General features: G+C 40.0%; 1 protein-coding gene across 2 annotated transcripts in view; it reads left to right on the top strand.

Moving 5' to 3' along the window:
- Nucleotides 1-24,523, top strand: part of LOC124285457 (ras-related protein Rab-37-like) — a 170,408-nt gene that overhangs the window by 75,717 nt on the left and 70,168 nt on the right. For both annotated transcript variants that reach the window (XM_046721685.1, XM_046721684.1), the window contains exon 2: nt 12,056-12,166. In XM_046721685.1, coding sequence (XP_046577641.1) covers nt 12,056-12,166 — 111 coding nt within the window. The remainder of the gene's footprint in view (nt 1-12,055; nt 12,167-24,523) is intronic.

Raw genomic sequence — 24,523 nt, 5'->3', positions numbered from 1 at the left:
AATAGCTGTCGCTGCTATAACTTCTTAATATGAGAAGTACCTTGCTGCTTGAAGTATTTTATTACCACGTATGTGTGTGTGCGTGTGCGTGTGTGTGTGTGCGCGTTGTGTGTGCGTGTGTGTGTATACTCATGCCAAAAATGGTTGTCACCCCCTTCAGTTTTTTTGATTGGAGAGGGTGTGTGGGGTGTGTGGGGGTTGGGGTGGGGGGGGTGACAACCATTATTGGCATGAGTATATGTGTGTGTGCGTGTGTGTATATATATATATATGTATGTGTGATACTGATGACACTACTAGTATATGATCAGATAAGCTGTAGTTGTAGCAGCAGAAGTAGTTGTAGTAGTAGCAGGAGTAGTAGTAGTAGTAGTAGTAGTAGTAGTAGTAGTAGTAGTAGTACGCCATTCGTCGACCTTGACATTCAACTGAAATTGACTTCACTGTTTGGTCGGAAAGGTCTTGGGTCGTATCCTTAGGATGTTGTTCCTCTTAACTACACACACAACAAGCAGTAATAACGGCTGACATCACATGTGCGTGTCGTGGCTCATATGTAAGTTTGACTTAAAAAGTGTAATAAGAATCGGTTTCAGCGGAGATGAAGTGTTCTAACGTTTATTGCTCATTGGCTAAACTGTACAACAGACCAGTAGGTGATATGAGTCGGTTTCAAATGGCAAACTGCTTCACCATTAAGATAAGGACACTACAACCCACCCCGTTACCACTTATCCGTGAGTGTTGGGAATGCAAGCTGTCGGCTTTGAACATTAGCCAGCGCTTTTGAAATTGAGCTGAAATAGTTGCCATTTCGAAGCCCTGAGCGTACACTAAGGAAAAGCAACGTCGATGAAATGAGCACGGTTTTCCTGAAATTAACTATTCTATTTCCTCTGGACAGCGTGTAATCTGTCTTTATGAACTGCCCCAGTCGTCCGAGGACGCGATCTGCTTGCTGAACACTTCTTCAAGGGACGGAGACCAATTATGAGCAACCTTTCGACTAGAACGTGCCTGAGTGCCCTGATTGCGCTGCCTATCGTTATATGTGCAGAGCGTAAAGGCACTGTGTTTTATGGAATATTTTCCAAAAACCTAAAGCTGGCGGTCGAAATAAGAAAAAGAAAGCAATCACTTTTAAATATTATTATTGTCTTTTGTAAAAAATAAACGGTTCGCATTGCAAACATTATCTGGTACTAAACTAACAATTTACGTCCAGTGAGTGAGTGAGTGTGGTTTTTCGCCGCTTTTGCAACATTCCAGCAATATCACGGCGCGGGACACCAGAAATGGGCGTCACACATTTGGGGAATCGAACCTTGGTCTTCGGCGTGAAGAGCGGACGCTTTAACCATTAGGCTACCCCATGTACGTCCAGAGACAATGCTGCTCTTGCTATGCGCGATGTCGTGTAGGATTGTGTTAACTTCCATCACGGCAGTCTGTCTTGTGCATAGTGCATTGTGAACCGGAAATGCTACATCAACAAATCTGTATTAAAATGCGCAAATTTTCCCCGTTGTAAATATGAATAGATTCCATAAGTACTAAGAAAGTGTAATGCCAAATACAACACGTGTCTCATGCTCACTGTAAAGCTGGATTTACGTGTATCAACGTCTGTATCAGTTAGATCGTGTGTGAAGTGATCGGCTGATCACAGCAACTCATCGTTAAAAATATTCACAGCAACCACGATCAGATTAAGACTATTTGTGCCTTGAAACGAATATTACTGGCAAGGATTATATGCATATATCATAAACGCATTAGTGTGGCTTGTTAAAAGTAATTGTTTGACCAAACTAATTTTATATTTTCTGAAATGAACATATTTTACAGAAAAAGACGTTATCCAGATTATGTTAATAAAATACAATAAAAAGGGCCCCAATTCTTTCATCATTTTCAGACCTGTCACTGTTGTAATCTAGACTTGCCACACATTCTAGACCTGCATGGGCTGCATTGGGTATATTTGTTTCAGGGTCTGTTTGACTTGTGTTGTAGTGTTGTGGTTTAACTAAAGTTTGATTATAGATTTCGCAATCGAACTGTAGTAAAGAGCGCGATATCGCAGACATTGACTTGCCAAACTGTTCTATAGTAAAGGATATACAGCAATTTGACAAAGTGCTCTGCTTATGGTGATGATTTTAATAATCGATAGTAAAAGTGCAGCTAAAAACTCACGATTTTGGAATCCATTATTCCTGGTAAAATAATGGTTTCAGATACAATTTCTTCAGATCATTTCGTCAAATTGACACTTAATCATATTCGGTGGTATCTCGTAACTGAATCACTTAGTCTAGAATATCTAGGAGACTGTATGCATTGTTGGTGGCGTTTTCCCATAAAGAAGATTCCCCACGGAAAACTGGTTTATTACCAGGAAGTAGACATTTGTGATGTTTGTAACAACAAATGAGGCCGGCGCGCAGTGATTTTCAGGCTGAGCGCATTTGGAGAACAATGGACATAATCTGTGATGATAAGCATGCGGGTAACACTAAACTCGCAAATGGAAAATAAAAGAAATTGTACAACGAAGTGATATACATAAACTAAACCAGATTTTAGAGAATATTTTACTTATCACGCTGGAAAATGTTGTTCCGGTGACGTGCGAAATGTGGTATGACGTGGGGTCTGACAGCTTGGTCGATGTAGCGCACCGCTGTGATGCCATCTCTACTGTCCCTGGACCAAGGTTCTGGAACACCACAGGACCTACTCTCTGGTTCAGGCCTATTCCACCCCATACCATGATGCTTGCTCCTCCCCATGAGTCTCTTTCGATAACACATTGGTCTGAGTAACGCTGGCCACGTCGTCGCCATATTCTTGTTCTGCCATCTGCAGTTGATACGCAGTACCGACTCAAATCTGTGAACAGTTCTCCATTGCCTGTATCGCCAGTGTTGGTGTTGTAGGGCAAACTGTAGACGTTCACGCAGATGACGAGGGGTGAGGATAGGTAAGGTCACGGTAAGGTCTACGGCAATGGAGGTTCCCGCTGTTAAGACATCGGCGTACTGTATCAGTACTGATTGGTCTTCCGTGTGTTCCCACTGTCTGGCGTGCTGTTTCGGATGCTTGCATGAAGGGATTCTGTACATGCTGTCGCACAACATGGCGGTCTTGTCGTCTTGTGGTCACCCTTGGTCTGCCAGTACGGGGCGATCATTTGTGGTGTACTTCCAGCATGGTGGCCCGGAACGTTGTGTGCAGCCTTGTGCAGTGTGGCCAGCTTCAAGTCTTCCTAGCCCCTGGTTCCTCTGAGCTGTCGTGTGTTGCAGCATCCTGCTGACGTTGTAATGTGAATGTTTCAACCAGGTTTGGGGTGCATTTTATAGGGCTGGTCCTTGTGAACAGCACGTGCAGCATGAGTTGCATGAAAAACATGGAGAACACCGTACCATCTCCGAGGTCAGGTTGCGTTTTTGAGACCATTTCCTGGGTTCAATTCTGAGTTTGGGAAGGATTGGCTTTGATCAGATAAAGTTGGAGATGTTGTCAAAAATATACGATCAAAACATTAAGTGAGTTTACAGTTATCCGTTTCTGCGAAGGAAAATTCCAAACTGACGTTTCTTTTGCTGCTTAGTATATTATTATCTTATTATTTAAGAAAATGGTCATGAGATACTCTTTCATTGATTGTCAAAACAAACTAAGTGAGTTCATATCAACTTTATTGATTTCAATCATGTAAGTGATAACGGGGTGTGCTTATATCACCTATTTCGTTAGGTAGTTCAGAATTTAGTATAACCCAGAAAGTTAATCCCTTAATACAACATGCACAGCAGTCAGTCCCCTCATTCTCTTCCCACAGAGGTTACTCCTGTCATATCTTCCTACGTAACCTCTGTTCTAATACGGCCATATTTCCAGGTTCTCGTAAAATCCCCTAGCGGCAAAAGATCGCAACACGAATTATCTCCCTTCTTTCCATCCAATCAGAAAGCCTGTTACATCGACTTAGATTCAACTTGACTAACACAAGCAAATGTGGGGCCACAAATATCCCCCATCTGCCGGTGACTTGTGTTGATGTTACACACAAGACGTTTAATGGCTAGCTTGTCCGTTGTCAACGAGGGCGATGGAGACGCCACTGATCCGCCATAACATGACTGAGTTCTGTCTAGAAGAAACGTTTGCGCATCGCGCAGGGGAAGAAGGTTAGTTTTCTCGAAGCATACGGAAATTACCGAGGCCTTGCGAATGATCACTTTTGAAACAACGTCGCTGATTGCACAACTAAATCTGATTGTCTCCAATCACGAGTCTTGAACGCTCACACCATGAAAGGGCCGTATTAGAACAGAGGTTACGTAGGAAGATATGACAGGAGTAACCTCTGTGGGAAGAGAATGTCAGCCCCCAAAATCAAAGGATTTTTACTGTAATAACAAATGTCTACTTCCCGGTAAGACACCGGAAATCTTAATCTCCGCCAATACAACAAAGTCTAGGAGAACAAGAATGCATTCTGAATGATAAATCAGCCTTTCTACTGATGCTAAGTATGTTATATCACGTTCGGTGATGTGGTTTTTTTGCTTCTTTTTAAAACTCGAAAGCATTTTTTAAATTTCATCCCCAGAGTCTTTTCTTGGCTTTTCATCACAGCGGTATTAAATTCGTAATTACTCCCCACCAACATGAAAACATAAACACGAACATCAACACACAAACATCGGCACGGTACTACGTAAACATTCACATTGCAACAAAAACACTGAAACATGAACACTGACGTTGAACACTATACAATCTCATTAAATATAAAATAACACTTACTTTAACACTTCTGCGCTTTAAATTAAAAACAAATGCATGAACCTTTTAGCATAATCTCTAACATTAAAGCATAAACACTATAAGACAAAATATTATGGATGTCAACTTCTTCTTTATTGTATAAACAACGTTTCTGGGCTTTTCCTTAACCCTTCGTCAGGTGAATACTAACTAATAGTTATACAGGATATATATTTATGTTACAGGATATGTTTATGTTATAACGGTAGTGTTTATGGTTGAATGTTCTTGAGAGACATATAATGATATATAGAATATGTATACTAGTAATGTACATGAAGCCAGGGGATTGTATGCATGTATATACAATAAACAGGGGATTATGAGATGAAAGAGAATTGATATATACAAAAGCAGATATGGTGTTGTTACAGTAGATTAAGTAGGTAAGTGATTGAAGCCAATTGAGCCTAGTTGATGTACAAAGTCACCCTCTTAATCTACTGTTAAAACATCATCCACCATTGTATATACATGCATAAAATCACTCTGGCTTCATGACTGTATATTACTTGTATACATATCCTGTTTATCGTTATATGTCTTTCAAGAACATTCAACCATAAACACTACCGTTATAACATGAACACTAACATTCAACTATGAACACTACCGTTATAACATGAACACTAACATTCAACTATAAACACTACCGTTATAACATGAACACTAACATTCAACTATAAACACTACCGTTATAACATGAACACTAACATTCAGCCATGAACACTACCGTTATAACATGAACACTAACATTCACCGTTATAACATAAACACTACCGTTATAACACCGTTATAGCATAAACAACCGTTATAACATGAACACTAACATTCAACCATAAACACTACCGTTATGACATAAATACTACCGTTATAGCATAAACACTACCGTTATAACATGAACACTATCATTCAACCATAAACTCTACCGTTATAACATAAACACTACCATTATAGCATAAACACTAACGTTATAACATGAACACTAACATTCAACTATAAACACTTCCGTGATAACATGAACATTAACATTCAACCATAAACTCTACCGTTATGACATAAACACTAACGTTAAAACATACACACTAAAGTTTGAACACACATACTAACATGATAACATATACACTAACATTATAACATACACACTAACATTATAACATACACGCTTACATTATAACATACACACTAACATTATAACATACACGCTAACATTATAACATACACACTAACATTATAACATACACGCTAACATTATAACATACACCCTACCATTATAACATACACACTAACATTATAACACACACTAACATTATAACATAACGCTAGCATTATAACATACACACTAACATTATCACATATACACTAACATCATAACATACACACTAACATTATAACACATAACTAACATTTTAACATACACGCTAACATAACATACACACTAACATTATAACATAACGCTAGTATTATAACATACACACTAACATTATAACATACACACTAACATTATAACATAACGCTAGCATTATAACATACACACTAACATTATCACATATACACTAACATTATAACATACACACTGACATTATAACACATAACTAACATTATAACATACACACTTACATTATAACATACACACCAACATTATAACATAACGCTAGTATTATAACATACACACTAACATTATAACATACACACTAACATTATAACATAACGCTAGCCTTATAACATACACACTAACATTATCACATATACACTAACATTATAACATACACACTAACATTATAACATACACACTAACATTATAACATACACGCTAACATTATAACATACACACTAACATTATAACACATAACTAACATTATAACATACACGCTAACATTATAACATACACGTTAACATTATAACATGTACACTAACATTATAACATGAACACTAACATTATAACATGAACACTAACATTTTAACATACACACTAACATTATAACATAGACACTAACATTATAACATACACACTAACATTAAAACGTACACACTAACATTATAACATACACACTAACATTGAAAAGAGACACTCAGCATCAACACTACCGTTACCAGAACTCTTTGTGGGTTATCAGTGTGGTACGTTGATAATCCTTGTATAATGAATATTTATTGCCTCCCCCGGCTACCATAATGTGCTGCGGATTTCGCAACTATACATGTACGTTCTAAATCGGAAATTCCGTAAAAGTAAAGAAAAGAAATGACTGTGTGGGTTTATCAAATGACATTGATTTGTCTGTTGCGACAGACTAGGGTATTTTTTACGGATTGTTGTGGATTAATTCCTGGAGGTAAATCTCATTGCAGTATTCTGTTATTTCCCACGGCCAATCAGGGCCTACTCGTTGTTTTAATTACAGAATCCGGTTTATTAATCATCTCCCAACACGCCAAATGAGAGTATATTGCGCGAGATCTAACGCCTGGATCATGAACTGGGACTTATGCTGCCACGCTGAACGATGGGCGGAGGTTTCAGGGAGATATGGCGCAGTCCAGCGCGACTGCGTTTCAGAGACGCAAAAAATCCCAGTCAGAAAACTACTCTATATTTACACGATTACAAAGTTAGCAAGCTATTTGTACGATGGAGCCCAAAACGAGCTTCACAAATTCGTTTTGTACTAATGTGAGGGAACAATCCCAGGCTTCGAGGGGGTGGGGAGCCACCGCGTTCATCGCAAGATGACCGACTGTCCCTATTTACGACATTATCATATTCCTGACAAAGGTCTTCCGAAAAAATGGTTTCCGGGCAAACGGGATATCACTGAGGGCTGTAAAAGGTAATTTTGTTTACTTGGTAGCTGATGTACATGTTCACGCGAGGGAAATGTTGAAAAGACGTGTTGCTATAATTACTTCAGTTCCAAACACTTCCATCTTATGCTCTACCTTGCCGAAAGCAAGTCTTCCCATTCCGAAAGCCTTCAACGTGCCTTATTTGTCTTTTAAGAAATTATGTATTGTTGCATAAAAGTAATTATATTTCCCGTGTCGTAAGTATGCAAACTGACGAAATATGCTTTCCAAAGTAACTAAAGCTCTCAATTAGCATGTTTTAATCATAACTTAAATCCACTGGACACGTGAAATCTTTCAAATTTGATATTCTGTGATATAAAATGTGATTTCAAGTACTAATACTGATCCGCTCATGAATAAATTCAATTACACTGTATATAACCGGAAAATCGACGCATGCCACAGTGATCCTGTTAAATGTTTCTGCTGGTGTCTCTATGGAATTTATATGTCAGTTTTATTGAATTTAATTCCTGTCTTGTGCCTCGCTTGTCATCTACAATTTGTTCGGGCAGACTGTGCGTCGCGTACCAGATTGCCACCTTCCGAGGAACACATCAGGGACCTGCATAACGCTCCAGCCACAAGCTGGAAGACATCAACTGTGCCCAAAGATGGATCTAAATGATGAAATATGTACTTTGATTAGGCAAATTTCTGCTGCCATTGATCAATATTTGCCAGAAACAATATGCCCACATGATTCAAGAGTTGCTTTTTGGTACTCAATTTGCATATTTGAGTTGTGATCATAATTATAAAAAAAACTCGTCTTGGAAATTCTAAATTTTCTTCGTCGTGAATAGACACCGTAGAAAAAATTACTAAAGTCAATTGGATCTTTTACCGTTTAGTTTCCTTTTTCTGTCGTAATCCCCGATTAGAATATATTTCACTCTATGATTGGCTTGATACATATACTTGTGCTGTTTTAACTAACTTCTATCATATGTCCTCGTGTGTCTTCAGGTGACCATTTGAAATTGCCACATGACAATAGGGCAATGAGTCGCAGGATACGCTCATCCATCGCGAACACCCTGTATCATCGCTGTTTTAGCCATTCATAAGCATTAGCTTTTCATATGATCGTACAAGTGACTGACTGCCTTTGGAACATGTTTCTTACACATAATGACATAGCTTTTATATGACTGTTCAAAGGGTTCTCTTTTCAATAAAAACCCGAAAGAGGCCCCTGTATATTTTGCATTAAGAACTATTGTGAAAGTTATGACGATGACGATCATGATATCAGTCAGTTTGATGACAGTCGTTATTCAACACAGTGTCCAGTGGCAATCATCCATTTACTCTAAAGCATGGTATAATGTCAATCAAACAATGTGCTTCACCAGAACAAGTTCCCGACCAATAATCAATCTTGTTATCTAAATATCCTTTCAACAAACATTCTTAGTCTAATATTCGTAACCTATGGAAACATTAGCATTTGTTTGATAACGACATCCTATTTCATTATTGCTATGAACAACATTTGATAAATTTCGTTTACATTCCTGAAACAGTAACTTCAGAACCAATCCCAGGGGCGGTTAGGTAGCAGAGTAGTTAATGTGTTTGCTCGTCACGCCGGAGACTCGGGTTCGATTCCCCACTTAGGTGCAGTGTATGAAACCCACATCTGGTGTCCCCTGCGATACTTTTGCTGCAATACTGCCAAAACGGCGTAAAACCTTATTCACTCACTCAGACCAGTTACGCCAGTATATTAACGTACATGCAGCACGGATCTGATCATTTCTTCAGTGTTGTTTACTGGGAATGTCAATGTACTACAAATTCAATTTGGTCAGTGATGCCGAGTTGGTGTGGACACGTGACAAATTGCTGGCCGCCTAATGATGATGTTCCCCGATGCCTTCAAGGTCCATCCAAGCTGCACTGTCCATCTTCATTATCTGATAATGACCATTGCTTGACCGAACAAGGTTTAGACATAATTCGCTTGGACAGTCTAATGCCATACCAAACAATGTATTTGTATTAATGTCAAGATAATTTCAAGGCCCAATCTCAAAATCATGTTGGATTTATTTCACCTTACGAACGGGTAATCTTCCTTCATATCCATCATATATTTAGGCATGACGAGAAAATGGGATCTTTTCATACCACAATTCCAGTAACAGATCATGCGCTCTTCCTGGGTTTTCTTGGATTTTATAAGAATATATGTTGTCTGCAGTTAATTAAACTGTGATCATACAAGTTTGCTAACAAAAAAGAAACATAATGCTACAGTGAACATTTTTTTACATTTTTTAACAATCTGGAACATGAATAGTTTTTCAATCCTTTTCATTTCAATCATTTTTAATCATTGTTGGGAACAATATGTCTTGTACGATAACATAATATGATATCAAATTGGTCCTTTGGGCGTATGAGATGTATACAAAATACCATAGTCAAATTATTATGAACTGATCTATGTTACAAAAGAGGTATTCGTAATGAAATAGCAGGCTGTCTCTTCTTATGACATTAAACACGTCGACGTGTGCTACAGTCCATGTCCATGTCTGCAGGTTTGTCAGCTCGATGTTTGTAGGTTTGTCAGCTCAATGTCTGCAGGTTTGTCAGCTCAATGTCTGCAGGTCTGTCAGCTCAATGTCTGCAGGTTTGTCAGCTCAATGTCTGCAGGTCTGTCAGCTCAATGTTTGTGGGTTTGTCAGCTCAATGTCTGCAGGTGTGTCAGCAGCACAATGTTTGTAGGTTTGTCAGCTCAATGTCTGCAGGTTTGTCAGCTCAATGTCTGCAGGTTTGTCAGCTCAATGTTTGTAGGTTTGTCAGCTCAATGTCTGCAGGTCTGTCAGCTCAATGTTTGTAGGTTTGTCAGCTCAATGTCTGCAGGTTTGTCAGCTCAATGTCTGCAGGTGTGTCAGCAGCTCAATGTTTGTAGGTCTGTCAGCTCAATGTCTGCAGGTGTGTCAGCTCAATGTTTGTGGGTTTGTCAGCTCAATGTCTGCAGGTGTGTCAGCAGCACAATGTTTGTGGGTTTGTCAGCACAATGTCTGCAGGTTTGTCAGCTCAATGTCTGCAGGTTTGTCAGCTCAATGTTTGTGGGTTTGTCAGCTCAATGTTTGAGGGTTTCGCGAAGGTGGTAAACGTTTAAGACCTGCAGAATTTCGGACCTTGTTCCTACGTAAGCATCGCCGTGATATAACCAATACTCTTCACTCACTCACTGAAGAGAACTCAATGTCTTCCCTAATGCAATTGAATATTCCTGTGGTGTGCATTTCTCCGCCTATACTGTGGTTCCTCGGACACTCAGCCTCGCAGATCCGACCAAACAGTGACACGTCAAGGACAAATACCATAATTACCATAGCTCTGTCGGGTATAGTTGACTTTAATCATTACGTATAGAAACCATTACTTAGTTATATAAAATAGTGTTATAAGAAAACATGTATTGGATTGTGATATATCAGTGTCAATATCAAGAGTTGGAACAAAGATTTATGTCGAAACACATCCTCTGCAAGAATGTGTGTTGACCCTATCGCCAAAATACATCAGATATATTGCAGCTGTGCCCTGGAAAAAATGTCCTCGTCGTTGATCGATCTTGATGTGCATGTCACAATGAAAGTTATATTTTCATGTTTACATATTTTGTTTTATCATCTACTGTGATCGTTTACTGTAATGAGGTGATCATCTAAAGAGTTGCGTGGTTCTACCTTTTCCCTGCGCAGTCGCTGACATTTATATCGTACAGTCTGTTAGAGACTGTAAAATCAATTCTTAATATCCGGAACTCCTTGGTCTCAACAACGTCATATTGAACCAAAAATGTGTGGAAATAATACTGGCCCACAATATACTGTGCTTTATTAACTCCCTCTTTAGATAGTGGTGCTTCTTACAATGATGTGTTCATTCGGGCGATGGGGCAGTACCCTAGACGTGAAGAAAACATGACAAAATATAAGTAATTCACTATTTTATTAATAACATTTCTTTCAACAATTTGTAATTCTACAAGTTCACATACTCACTGATGTTAAGTCAACATGTTTTACATAAAACTGGGGGCAGCTGGGTAGTCCAGTGGTTAAAGTGTTCGCTCGTCACGCCAATGTGTGCAGTTCATGTCTGGTGTCGCCTTCGGTGATATTGCTGAAAACCCAACTCACTCACACACATAAAACTTTATACGTCGAATGCCTATTTTACCATTTTGAAGGATTCGAAGCCACATTGGTGACTCAAAATACGTACACAAGCAGACAGCAAGAACATATGTTTTATAATGATGGTGGTAAGGGGAGGCCAACAATATAGGTACACCAGATGGTACAGGCAAATAATAACTTAACACTTTACATTTCAGACAATCTTGGTTGGAGACAGTGGCGTTGGGAAGACGTCCCTGTTGGTGCAGTTTGACCAGTGCAAGTTCCAGGCGGGTGCATTCTCGGCGACAGTTGGAATAGGTTTTACGGTAAGGGAACATCATTTAAATGCAACTTGTCTTGTTCAAAGCCCAGTTGTCAGTTATGGAAGATGTTTAACCTTTACAATTGTGAAATCCTATTTATTCTGAATATAGTGTTACCGATGTGACATTCTAAGCTAATGCAATAATACTTCAGTTCTTCTTATTGTATTATCCTAAATCAGTAATGCTTAAGAGTGAAAATGTTGCAATACGTCTACCATTTCTAAAATATTTCATGATTCATTCTGACAAAAGAGCGAAAACAGTCGGCGTAGTATAATGCTTCTTTTGGGTCTGTTTACGACAGGACTCCGTAGAATTGTTGAGTTCAATCAACTGATTTTATACAGTGTGGAATATTCATCATGCTTTACTCATTCACCAGGATGTTTATTTAAGTCATTACACTGTAGGTTAAAGCGTGTTTCGTCAACACGAATCTCCATGTGTGTTTGACATGTAAAACAGACTGTCCGTATGTAGTTTGAGCTCAATCAGTAAGGAAATCGGCTTTTCACGATGTTTTCGATATACATTACTTTCAGTTACTAACCGATTTGCTTTACATTTTTTTATACCCACGCGAGATATGTCCACATTCTAAGGACGGACTTAGTAGCGAGGGCGTACTCACCTTATATGTAAGGTATTTAGTAGATACATATATTAGGAAATGATTTTGATAAAATGAAACAATTATCATAGACAAAGGTTTATGTTGACTTAAAAGATAAGTCTTGCAATTTTTATAAAGAAGGTATCCACGGACCAAATGCTAGATATTTATTCACTCGTTTAATCTAATACAATGGTTTGAACTGATATGGAGACCGACACTATCTATTTGTTTTCAACGTATTCGTGATGACTTACTTAAATAATTATTTCTAATAGACTTATTTTGAAAAGGGAAGGGTACATGCAAACTACTTTGATCGTGGTCAGTATTTCGTATTGATAGCTCAGCTATTTTATGGACAGTCAGCGTTAGGCCGGAAGTGAAGACATTTGGAACTGGATACCGGAAGTACTGCCGTTTCGTATTTCCGTTCTTTTTACGACAACGGAAGTGGAAGAAGATGTCTTTTTGACAGGTGAGTGATCTTTTGCTCCATTTCCAATTCTTTGTGACGTATTTCTCCACAGCTTACTACAATATGACAAAGTAATATTCCACAGGGTACTGTCGACCATTATCTAATAAGGACACGACTTCATCAGGGTTTCTGTTAAATGGGATACCACTTACAAAGTCATCAGCAGTTTCATCATGCCAATTTAGAAGAAGAACGGAGCTTTGTTTTTGTGATAATTCTATAAATCGTATGCTTCGATCGATGAAGAGTTATTTGTGAAGATTTGCTGTTTCCAAAGCCTGTTTCCGGCACGGTGCTGCTTCAACCCTCTGTGAAGAAATTTTAGATTCGGCAGATTATTCCTGCGTACAAACGGGCACGTGAAACGCCTTTGGCGTGCAAGAATACATCCAGTGACATTGTATTGATTTTCAATTTTCCCGGATATTGAGTGGAATTTGGTCTTATTTCTGAGGATCTTGCTACAGGGAGGTAATGGATATTTTCTGCTTGTCTGCCTTATTCCTCATAGAAGAAGTATCAAGGTGTGAGCACCGATACCAATGTCCCCTGACCTTTACAGAAGGTTCTGTGTCATGAAGATCCTTGTTACTGACTAAAAAGCAGTCGAGTAAATGGACACGTCTGGGAAGTGTTTTTGCTCCTGCCATGTGTAAATCCAAACTCTCTGAAAGTTGACTTCCTTAACGTGCCCACGCGAAGGTATGTTTGCACTTCTACGGGACGCCCACACAAAGCGTTTGTATCGCTACGACCGGCGAAATACTGTTGACATTGGAAAAAACCTTACCTACTGACTTTGTATTCCAATAATGCGGACCAATGCACAAAAAACAAACAAACAAACAAACAAACAAACAACAAACAACACACACACACACACACACACACACACACACACACACACACACACACACACACACACACACACACACACACGGAAAGACGGAACTAAAATGTATAGGTCTACTCTTCTTCAGCCCCACAGTTTTGTCTAGTACGTTATTGGTTGTGACGGACCTAAAATAAACGTCCTCTCTTCTTGTTCTCCGTGATACTATGTAGTATGTTACCATCGCTGGAGGACCTACAAATATACTCCAACTGCCTCTTTCATGTTCTTCACGATACCTTCTTGTCTGTTTTCGTATATTAATTTAAATTACCAAAACTGAAACGTCCTTCCTTCACAATATCCATAGTATTGTCTAGCATGTTGTGTTTGAAGGACCCAAATATCTTGCCTGTGATGACGCTCCAGACACAGTGAACAGAATTGGTTCTCCGTATTTTGTTCACACAGATAATGCTTTAACATGCCTTCACCTTTTGAACTTTTGGCCAGTGGTGTTACTACGCACAAATTAGTTGTTACGAAAAGCCCTTAAGCATAGCTATTATTCAATATGAAATTCTATTAACTGTGGTCAAAATGCTATTCGGTACCCATTTACTTTGACCATCAAGTAAGGGCGTTACGTGTCATCTCATAGGGTGAAATTGGCGTCCGTACATATCCGCCTCTGGTGGAATCGATGGCCTGCAGCATACTAACAACACGGACATGAAGTAGCAGCGGAAAATGAAGAGGAGGCCCATTCCACTCCGAGCTTTCTACATGGCCGAATCTTTATAGCTCATTTCCAGATCTAGTGGAAGCCAAAGAGAGCTGTTTATTGGCCAAACTGCCACGGTCGCCAAATCGTGTGTCATGTTGTCACATAATCTCCGAAGGCAAATGGACATTGTCGACCTGTGCCCGGTTGCCAGGTTACAAGAGACGCTTGACAACTTGTTGTTGCTGCTTCACATGAGGCGAGTGTTTAGAACGAGACAAATAAGAAATCATTTGCGACATGTTTGTGTTAAGGAACTTAGGCCTAGATTTTCGAAGGTATCTTAGCGCTAAGATAGTCGTAAGTTAATATTAATGTATGGCACTTACGACTATCTTTGCGCTAAGATACCGTTACCTATATACCAATGATAAAAATTAGCATAATGTATACACCAGGATCCGCAGATCGTTTGTGCTTGAGCCTACGGTAATTCTACATAAGGTTCTTGGTCTGTCAGAACCATACACTACATATTATGAAACAGTGATAAAAAGTCCTGAATAATTAGGTGTTTCTATCTCGCATTTACCTGATATACGATGGTGGCGGTGACGTAGCCTAGTGGTTAAAGCGTTCGGTCGATAGACCGAAGGCTCGGTTCGATTCCCCATGGGTACAGTGTGTGAAGCCCATTTATGCTGTACCTTACCGTGATATCAATGGAATATAGTTAAAAGCGGCGTAAAACCCAATTCGCTCAAAGCTGGGATATACCAGCTCACACAATACTTATAAACATGTAAACAACGTTGTGATACAGTTTATGCTTGGATAAATGGTGGTGGTGGTGGTGGTGGTAGTGGTTCGATCTCCAGTCCAAAAAGACGTTCAAATGGTACTTATTGTTACCATGCCTCGTGCTCGACATTAAGAGAGACAACAATAACTAGTTGGCTCTAACTCAGTATAGAATGTCTAGATAGGGGGCGTGGTGGGCGAACTGGCTAAGCCGCCAGGCTAGTGATCCAGCGAGCTTGAAGTGTCGGTATCGAGCCCACCTGCCAACACCTTGTTGCGGGTACAGCAACGTGCAGTAGACTTGGACAAAGTACTGTGGCTATGTGTCCCAGTCCGCCCAGCTGTGAATGGGTACCTGGTAAGGATGAGAAAGCCGCAAATAACTCGGTACGCATAGTGGCTGCAAGGATCCTCGGAGAGTTAAGATTGATAATACGATGTGCCGTTGAGGTTCACATCCAATGATCGAGGGAAAAAATACCATCGCCTTGAGCATGTACTGACTGACTGACTGACTGAGTTTGGTTTTACGCCGCTTTTAGCAATATTCCAGCAACATCACGGCGGGGGGACACCAGAAATGGGCTTCACACAATGTACCCATGTGGGGATTCGAACCCGGGTCTTCGGCGTGACGAGCCAACGCTTTAACCACTAGGCTACCCCGAGCATGTACTAGTTGAGTTGTGCGCTATAGAAATATCCTTTAATAACATTATATCCAAGTTAACGTTTTGAATGTTGGGCTAACATTATATACTCGACCATATGGAGTCTTGATAGCTACATTATAACCCATCTCATCTCATCTACACATATATACTCATGCCATATGTTGAGTGTAATGCAAGCACACTTTCTTCCTATGTCTTGTCTACAAGTTTAGCTTCTCATGTATAAAAAACCCCGGTATTATATCTGAGAAAAAACACTTCCTTGCTTCAACATACGTACATCTTCCTTAATAACTGACAGTTTCTGTCCAAGATTGTTAATATCAGTAATTAGTGTGGCGTGTTTTGCGACATCAAAGAAGTCGCAAAGTTGTCAAGCATGTTTTGTCTCGTATGGGTATGAAATCAATACTTGTACATTACTAATGTCACGAAAAATAGATGCTCTAAAAACAGCCTCCAATGAATCGAAACATCCTTTGATACAGATGAGACAGATTTTGCTGAATTGCAAAAAAGGCTTTGTTAATAGTTTTATAATGCACGTTTTTATAAGCACTGAGTCACTTTAATTTGTCTCAAACACGCAATTTCAAAATATAATAGCGCATCAAAGAGGCCTGTTGTGATGTACATCAGTAGTTCAATATATCCCTCGACACAAAGCGACTTATACAATGTTTGGGGATGTTTAATCAAATGTTATACAGAGGGGATTTCAATTTAATGATTATATTTGTTGTAGTATACATAGGGGATCATTTCCAAACTTGACGCACGCATGCCCGATACGATAACAATGCAATTTTGGCATCTCTAGTGGTAAACACTTGACTTGCCTTTGCATGTGTTTGTGAAGAGTGCCAGGATATGCTACAGCGCCGCGGATACCTGGTATCATTTCACTATTGCTAATGATTCAGAACTCGTGAAGATCCGGGTTAGAATATTGATCTTCAGTAACCCATGCTTGTCGTAAGAGGCGACTAACGGGATCGGATGGTCAGGCTCGCTGACTTGGTTGACACATGTCATCGGTTCCCAATTACGCAGATCGATGCTCATGCTGTTGATCACTGGATTGTTTGGTCCAGACTCGACTATTTACAGACCACCGCCATATAGCTGGAATATTGCTGAGTTCGGCGTAAAACTAAACTCACTCACTCACTCACTAATGATTCAGAAACTTAGTAACTACTAAAGATATTACAGAAAATGCTTGAAAGTAACCGTTACGTTTCCGATGGTTCTAAATGAGACAAACGTTCAGTTTGTATGTTTAAGGAATATGATATTTAAAACAGCGGGAAGTGTATTCATAGAGTTGCCTTTTTATAATTCCTTGGAGACGTGACATGACAAAAACATCGTCTTTCTCACGACATTACTTCATTGTGAAATAGGAGTGACGGGCGTGTTTATTCCATAATGTGGTGCGAATTTGTTGATTGTGACAGTTTGATGTTTAATAACATGCCTTCAAAATGATCGACATACCACCCCAGAATACACATGATGCAATTCTCTTGCAGCCAGTATATCCCAGTTTCACGGGTCCTTGTAAAATCTGATGGTGGGCCATGAATCGATATCTCGTACATTCTCGCGTGATTTGTCAAATGTGTGTGGCACGGATAAGTCTGATGTTGTGGGGGCTTATTCCTCCTCCATTTTAATAGTTAAATCAGATTATTGTCTCTCTTGCTACTGCTGAAAGACTATCCAATGTGACGAATTTACATACAGTCTTGACAATACTATTTTTATATTTTCTTGTAATTAAATATTTGGTTTGTGGATTAGCACAGTTGCTCAAAAATATAAACAGCTTACTTGTCGAGTGTTTGTGCAATTTCAAAGAGAATCTCAGTTCAGATTGTATTCAATATAAGTGGTCGTGGACGAGGCCCCATTAGAATAAGTTAAATCATTTCTATCGTCCTCGTGGTTTGGTAGACTGTCAGTTTTACCTGAAGTCAATCACGAAAACTGTGTTAACTACAACCACCGTAATTAAAGACATTATAAAAGTTGATACCACCTTCGCAATCTTGTTTAATGTCTTGGCCAGTATGTTCTCAAACATGACCGAAAGTCATTCTTCGCGTCATTGCCAGACTCGACTCGATACAGTTGAAGAGAGATAGTTTCCTTATTTTAACTCAATTCTCATTTTAAATATTGAACAATTAGTTTTCACAAATGTAGCAAAATAATTGGGCCGCACTGTGATTCGAACTCAAGATTTCTGGCATACACAAGAGCCGCAAATGTAAACAGCAAATTGCGGCGTTTAGACGCCAGAGCCACTCGTGCTACCATGTTGGGAAGAAGTTCTCGCGATTACATAAATATGTATCTTTATCAACCTTGTCGTACTTCCATATCTCAGTGTTCGTGATAGCAACTGACATATATTATTGGCTGATGAAAGAGATGGAGAAGCACATGTGGTTAAGTAGAAGAATGCGTAGAATGAGCGAAAGAAAGAGTGGAACATTTCAGACGTTGATTGTCCTTGAAAGTGCTCATTTCAAACGGCAGGGAGGAAGGAATGCACACACTCATTTCTCTCATGCTTCTTTTGAACATTGTATGTTTTTTTCAAAGCGTACATTTCAGTGACCTACAGCTGGTGCCATTGCAGCAACAGTTTCATTGCTTGAAATCATCTTCAGATAATGTGATGCGATACTTCCGGGTAATGACAACAGATCCCTTTGTCCGAGTCGTTCCCGTGACGAGGCAGGAGGGTTGTGGAGCTCCACAGATGCCTCTTACTTCTCGGGCAAAGGACATTAACGAGTAATGGGCTTTGTCAGCACTTGCTGTCTGGAGGATTAATATTCTTGGTTTCTCAGGTTTTTATATGCAAAAAAATCTCTAAATAACACTATTGGAAATACACTTAGACGAAGTGGTAGTTTAGTCTGCGTGAAGGTTCTCCGTTTGTGGATTCAAGATATCCCAATGCTCGTTTTGTGAGTTCATAATGACTCTGTAGAACCAGTGGTCATTACCACAATTCCCACCGCCTGGATTAACCTTTCGGTGCAATACAACCACCATTTGACTCAAGTCGCGTTTATTGACTACTTTCACAATGACATGTAAAACCACTCGAGAGATCGCTACTCTGGTGATGTTGTTGAATAGAAAACCAGGTACTCATACTTTCACAATGGACGGCGTAGGACGTTTGTGAACCTGTGTGATTTGTTGAAAATGTTAAGAAGTTCATTCTGTGGTGAAAGGAAGACGGAGGTCAGATATGGGTTGTGATCGCAAGGATAGGTGTGTAACATTAAAATGTCATTGTGTAAATGCTTAGTTTAGTTAGTTCGAAGTATATATCCCTCGCCACTTCTCTCGTATAGTAGGGAGTCTACATTAGTTTATAAATTATTTATTCGGGAAGCGTGTATATTAAGGTGAATAAATGGTACGTCAATTTTCACAGTAACATTTGCATGAAACTAGAAATGAAGATTGTGTTTCTAAGCAATAATGAAGTCTGACATGGCCATGTGTTTCACGACCCATCCTACCCAAGAGGGCGTCGATGAAGTCGTCAAGTGCTGTGTTATGGACGAGGACAAGGATGTCGCTCTGCACTAAACACAGAATGATGACTCAGCACGATGTGCAAGGTGGACACTGCAACCATTGTATCGCTTGGGTCAGTTTCCGATAGTTCCATCCTGAGAAATTGTACTTGAACTTTATGACCAGTGGACTGTGAACTAGATGTTCACGAGGACACACTTCACATTTCTCTCAGATGAAAACACACGCTCTTCCAATGTTCCATCTAGAGTCATTCCCCCGTCCACATTCTGTGTCGGGAGCTTCATACAGAGTTCCATTATCTCGGTAATGATGGTCGGTCATATTATTGTTTATTGCTTGCGAAAAAGGAAATTGGACATATTCTGAGGAGGTATGAGTGGAGCGAAGAGAAGGTGAAGGGAGAGGAGACTGCGGGATGGAGGAGATGATGGTTATGTGAACCATGGTACGTGTTGGTTTAGGAGCAGCGCTGTGGAGCACGGAAGGGTTTGGAGTGGTGTTGTGAGGTTTGGAGTGGTGTTGTGAGGGATGGAGCGGTGTAGCACGACGTGGTGGTGAGTGGAATGGAATGGAGTGGTTGGGTGGGGTGTTGAGCGGAACGGAGGGGTATAGAGGAGCGTGGTTTATCCAACGAGGTGTGGGGTAATGGTGAGTGGAAAGAAATAGTAGGATGTAGCCAGCGAGGTATGGGTTGATTTAGAACGGAACATAGATGTGCGTGGTAATATTGGTCGGATCGGAACGGAGGGGTGGGTAGGGTGGACTGTTAAGCGGATTGGAATGGTATTATGTGCTGTTGAACGGACCGGAGCGGTGGTGTGTGCTGTTGAACGGACCGGAGTGTTGGTGTGTGCTGTTGAACAGACAGGGATATTGGTGTGTGCTGTTGAACGGACCCGAGCGGTGGTGTGTTCTGTTGAACAGACCGGAGGGGTTATGTCAGGTGTTGAACGGACCCGAGCGGTGGTGTGTTCTGTTGAACAGACCGGAGGGGTTATGTCAGGTGTTGAACGGACCCGAGCGGTGGTGTGTTCTGTTGAACAGACCGGAGAGGTCATGTCAGGAGTTGAACGGACCCGAGCTGTGGTGTGTTCTGTTGAACAGACCGGAGAGGTTATGTCAGGTGTTGAACGGAAGGGAGCGGTTGGGTGTGCTGTTGTAATAACAGAGCTTTGGAGCGTGCTGTTTAGCGGAACGGAGTGTAAGATCCGTCTACAGTATATACGTAATTAATGCTTCAACCAGCTGTCGCAATTAACAACAGAAAACAAGAAAACAAAACTTCCTTTTCACCGACGTACTTAAAACACTGCTTCTGTATACACTCACCCATATGAAGCCCGTCTTCCTCCGCATCGAGATTTTCTGTGGAATAATTGAACATCGATTATCAGATTATTTATTCCCCAAAGACGACACATTCAACGCCTTCTGTGATATATCATTGTAAAGGGGAGACGAGGATTAATACGGGTTGCGATTTTAAATGGGGGAGGTTAACCATATAGATATCCAGTGATTACACTCCCGTCGAGCCATCGATTAGCGTGGTTGTGCATATTACCCAAATCATTCACTGTGTATTCCTTTTTCTCATTACAGTAAATCGATAGTAATATGGTTTTATTTTGCCAGTGATTCGCTTGATAAGTTGCAGGTAGTGAAAGATGACGCCTCTTGTCAGATTATCGACTGGTATGCTTAATATGAGGGAAATTCTGGCATTTTACAAAATTATGCAACACTCAAATACTATAGTCAAGCAGTCATCTGGCTCATCTACATACCAAGTTAGCGTTGTTTTATTCAAACCTGACCCGTGAAGATCCGGGGTAGAATTCGATCTTCGGTAACCATTAATTATCGTAAGAGGCGACAAACGGGATTGGGTGGTCAGGCTCGCTGACTTGGTTGACACATGTCATCGTAGCTGATGCGTAGGTCGATGCTCATGGTGTTGATCACTGGATTGTCTGGTCCAGACTCGATTATTCACAGACCGCCGCAATGTAACTGGAATATTGCTGAGTGCGGTGTGAAACTAAACTCACTCACTCACTCATTATTCAAACCTTGTGTAGATAGGACCCAATCTTCCATATGCAAGCCAAATTCAACGTAATAGCCATACCCTTTTGTACAATTTATTGTTGTGGAGGAGGTAGAGTGTGTTGTGTTAGGATCCGCGGGCGGGTGGTTTGACTGCCATATTGGCCTTATTAATTCCCTTGGTCTGTCAGCGCCATACGAGTGATTAGAGTTGTAGATGTGGGTGAACAGTAGCGAGTTGGATGGACATGCTGTGATGTTATTGTAAAATTCAAAATATAGGGCGATAGGGTAGCCCTGTGGTTAAAGCGTTTGCTCGTCACACCTAAGATCCTGGATTGATTCTCCATATGGAAACAATGTAAGTAGCCCATTTCTGGCGTCATGATACTCTGGGATATTTCTATAAGCTAACACCTTGCTAATTCACAAACTATTCAAGCTATACACGCGAGCCTGGAGCATTGTGCATTCAGAGCCTGGAGCGGACAACATAATGGCTGAATTGTTTAATGATCCACACGAACGGGGTCACACCATACACATTCAACATGGAATCCAAATTGTTGTCTCTACTGGAGACCTATTCTACACTAGGTCCCTTATGAAAATTATATTCTACTCAGGCGCGTCCAAGAGCTTGTTAGGGAGGAACTACTTTTTTGCTTTGGAGCTGTGTGTTTTGGCTTGATATTAGTCCTTGTCTCAGTTGGTTTGTTGTTTTACGCCGCACTCAGCAATATTCCAGCTATATGGCTGCTGTCTGTAAATAATCGCGTCTGGACCAGACAATCCAGTGATCAACATCATGAGCATCGATCTACGCAATTGAGATACGATGACATGTGTCAACCAAGTCAGCGAGCCTGTTAGTCGCCTCTTACGACAAGCATGGGTTACTGAAGACCAAATCTAACCCGGATCTTCACTGGCCAGTACTTGTTTTAACGCCTACGCCTACAAAATTTGTTTTCCCAAAAGAGCTTGATTAGTTCTGTTTAAAATAACTGAAAACCGATGCAAGTGATTCTATTTCATTTTATGAACGGAAAACATATTAGACAACGCCCACTAATGGACTTCTTCCTGGTTTGCTGACAATAGACATTGGGGAATTTGTGTTGCATTAAGTCCATTATTACCAGATTCAACGGTATTCTTTCCAAACAACAAAAATATCTGTACTTTATGTTACTGGTCATAAAGTTAAAGTTTAATGCTGAATTAAGAAAACAGAATAAAAAATAGCTCCATAAAAGTGTTTAAAATTGCACGATTTCCTTGTCAACCAATCATTATTCTATCAAGCGGCTGTATTAACCTGTTTGAGTGTTAACGTTTACTTCTAGAGCATGGTTTATATGCGTTTAATCCCTCACTTTTAACAGCACCTAAACCAGATTCAAATTTTCTAAAAGGTATAAACTAGGGATTATTTAAAGTTGACCTTCCAAGGCTCTCATCGTGATGTTAAACCTTGTGTCAAACCGTTAAATGCCTTATGCAGAAGCTAAAGCCAAATGTCATTAAACCAATTTCAGGAAGACAAAAAACTGATTTGAACCCAACAGTGACAAACACGAACTTTAAATTTCCGATGCTGTCGTTTATCGCTGTTGAAAAACAATGGCTTCATGTCAGTTGTCGATGAACTGATTTAATTTGATCTTGCTAAAAGGACATTCTGTCAAGAACGACAGCAGGCGTTAAGATCATAAGGGGAGTCATGGTGGCAAACAGGATAAGGTGTTCGCTCGTTTCGTTGAAGACCCGAGTTCTAATACCCTGGTGTGCTATGTGTAGTAGATTTTGACCAATTGTATATCTGAACTAATTGTATGTTTAAAACTTGTGGTAAATCCTGTTGAACATGTTGTTCCCGAGGCAACTACTGGTTCACCATGTTACTCATAGCCAAATATATGATGTAGAGTAATCGTGAAATAAATCATTAAGTTTAAACGGTCTAAACGCACAGAGCACAGGAACCACATGCAGAACACGTGTTATATCATTCGAACCTGTTCGTGTGAAATCATGTTGAATGTTGTTCGTGCAATCAAAAGGTGTTTTCGTTTCACATTGTGTTTTTATCGTGAATATTTTCGTTTAATTTCAAACTGGTGACTTGCAAATACGTTTTAAACACGTTGTGATTCACAATGGCTTTTAGATATTTGCAATGGAATTGATTTGTAATTGGCCATCTCGCAGATTTAAATATCTGTGAACAGAAGAAAATGTAAATGTATTTTTATGGCAGGATATTCATTCAAGCAAAAACTTTCCTTTGCCCTAGGATAATAGCTCCGATAAGACAAATACAGTATTAAACAGAAACAAGGGTTGCCACTGATTTGTTCACAGCTTAGAACGCTGGAGTTGCACTCCGCTAAACGCCTTTGGGTCAATAAAACTTGACAAATTTTCAAAGTGTCACATGCAGTGGTGGCTTGTCTACGCTTCCCTTCAAATCCTCTGCAAACGCCAAAAGGAAGTATATCAATCTACAGCTTTCGTAGGTTTTAACTCATACAGTTGATGACAGACCGCCTTCTTCACATCCTTTTGGCCGGCTTTTCAGAGATTGACTCCTATAAACATATCAAT

The sequence above is a fragment of the Haliotis rubra genome, unplaced genomic scaffold (genome assembly GCF_003918875.1).
Source record: "Haliotis rubra isolate DU_JTF1 unplaced genomic scaffold, ASM391887v1 Scf360, whole genome shotgun sequence".
In the NCBI taxonomy this organism is placed as follows: domain Eukaryota; kingdom Metazoa; phylum Mollusca; class Gastropoda; order Lepetellida; family Haliotidae; genus Haliotis; species Haliotis rubra.
This window is presented reverse-complemented; position numbering and strand designations above follow the sequence as displayed.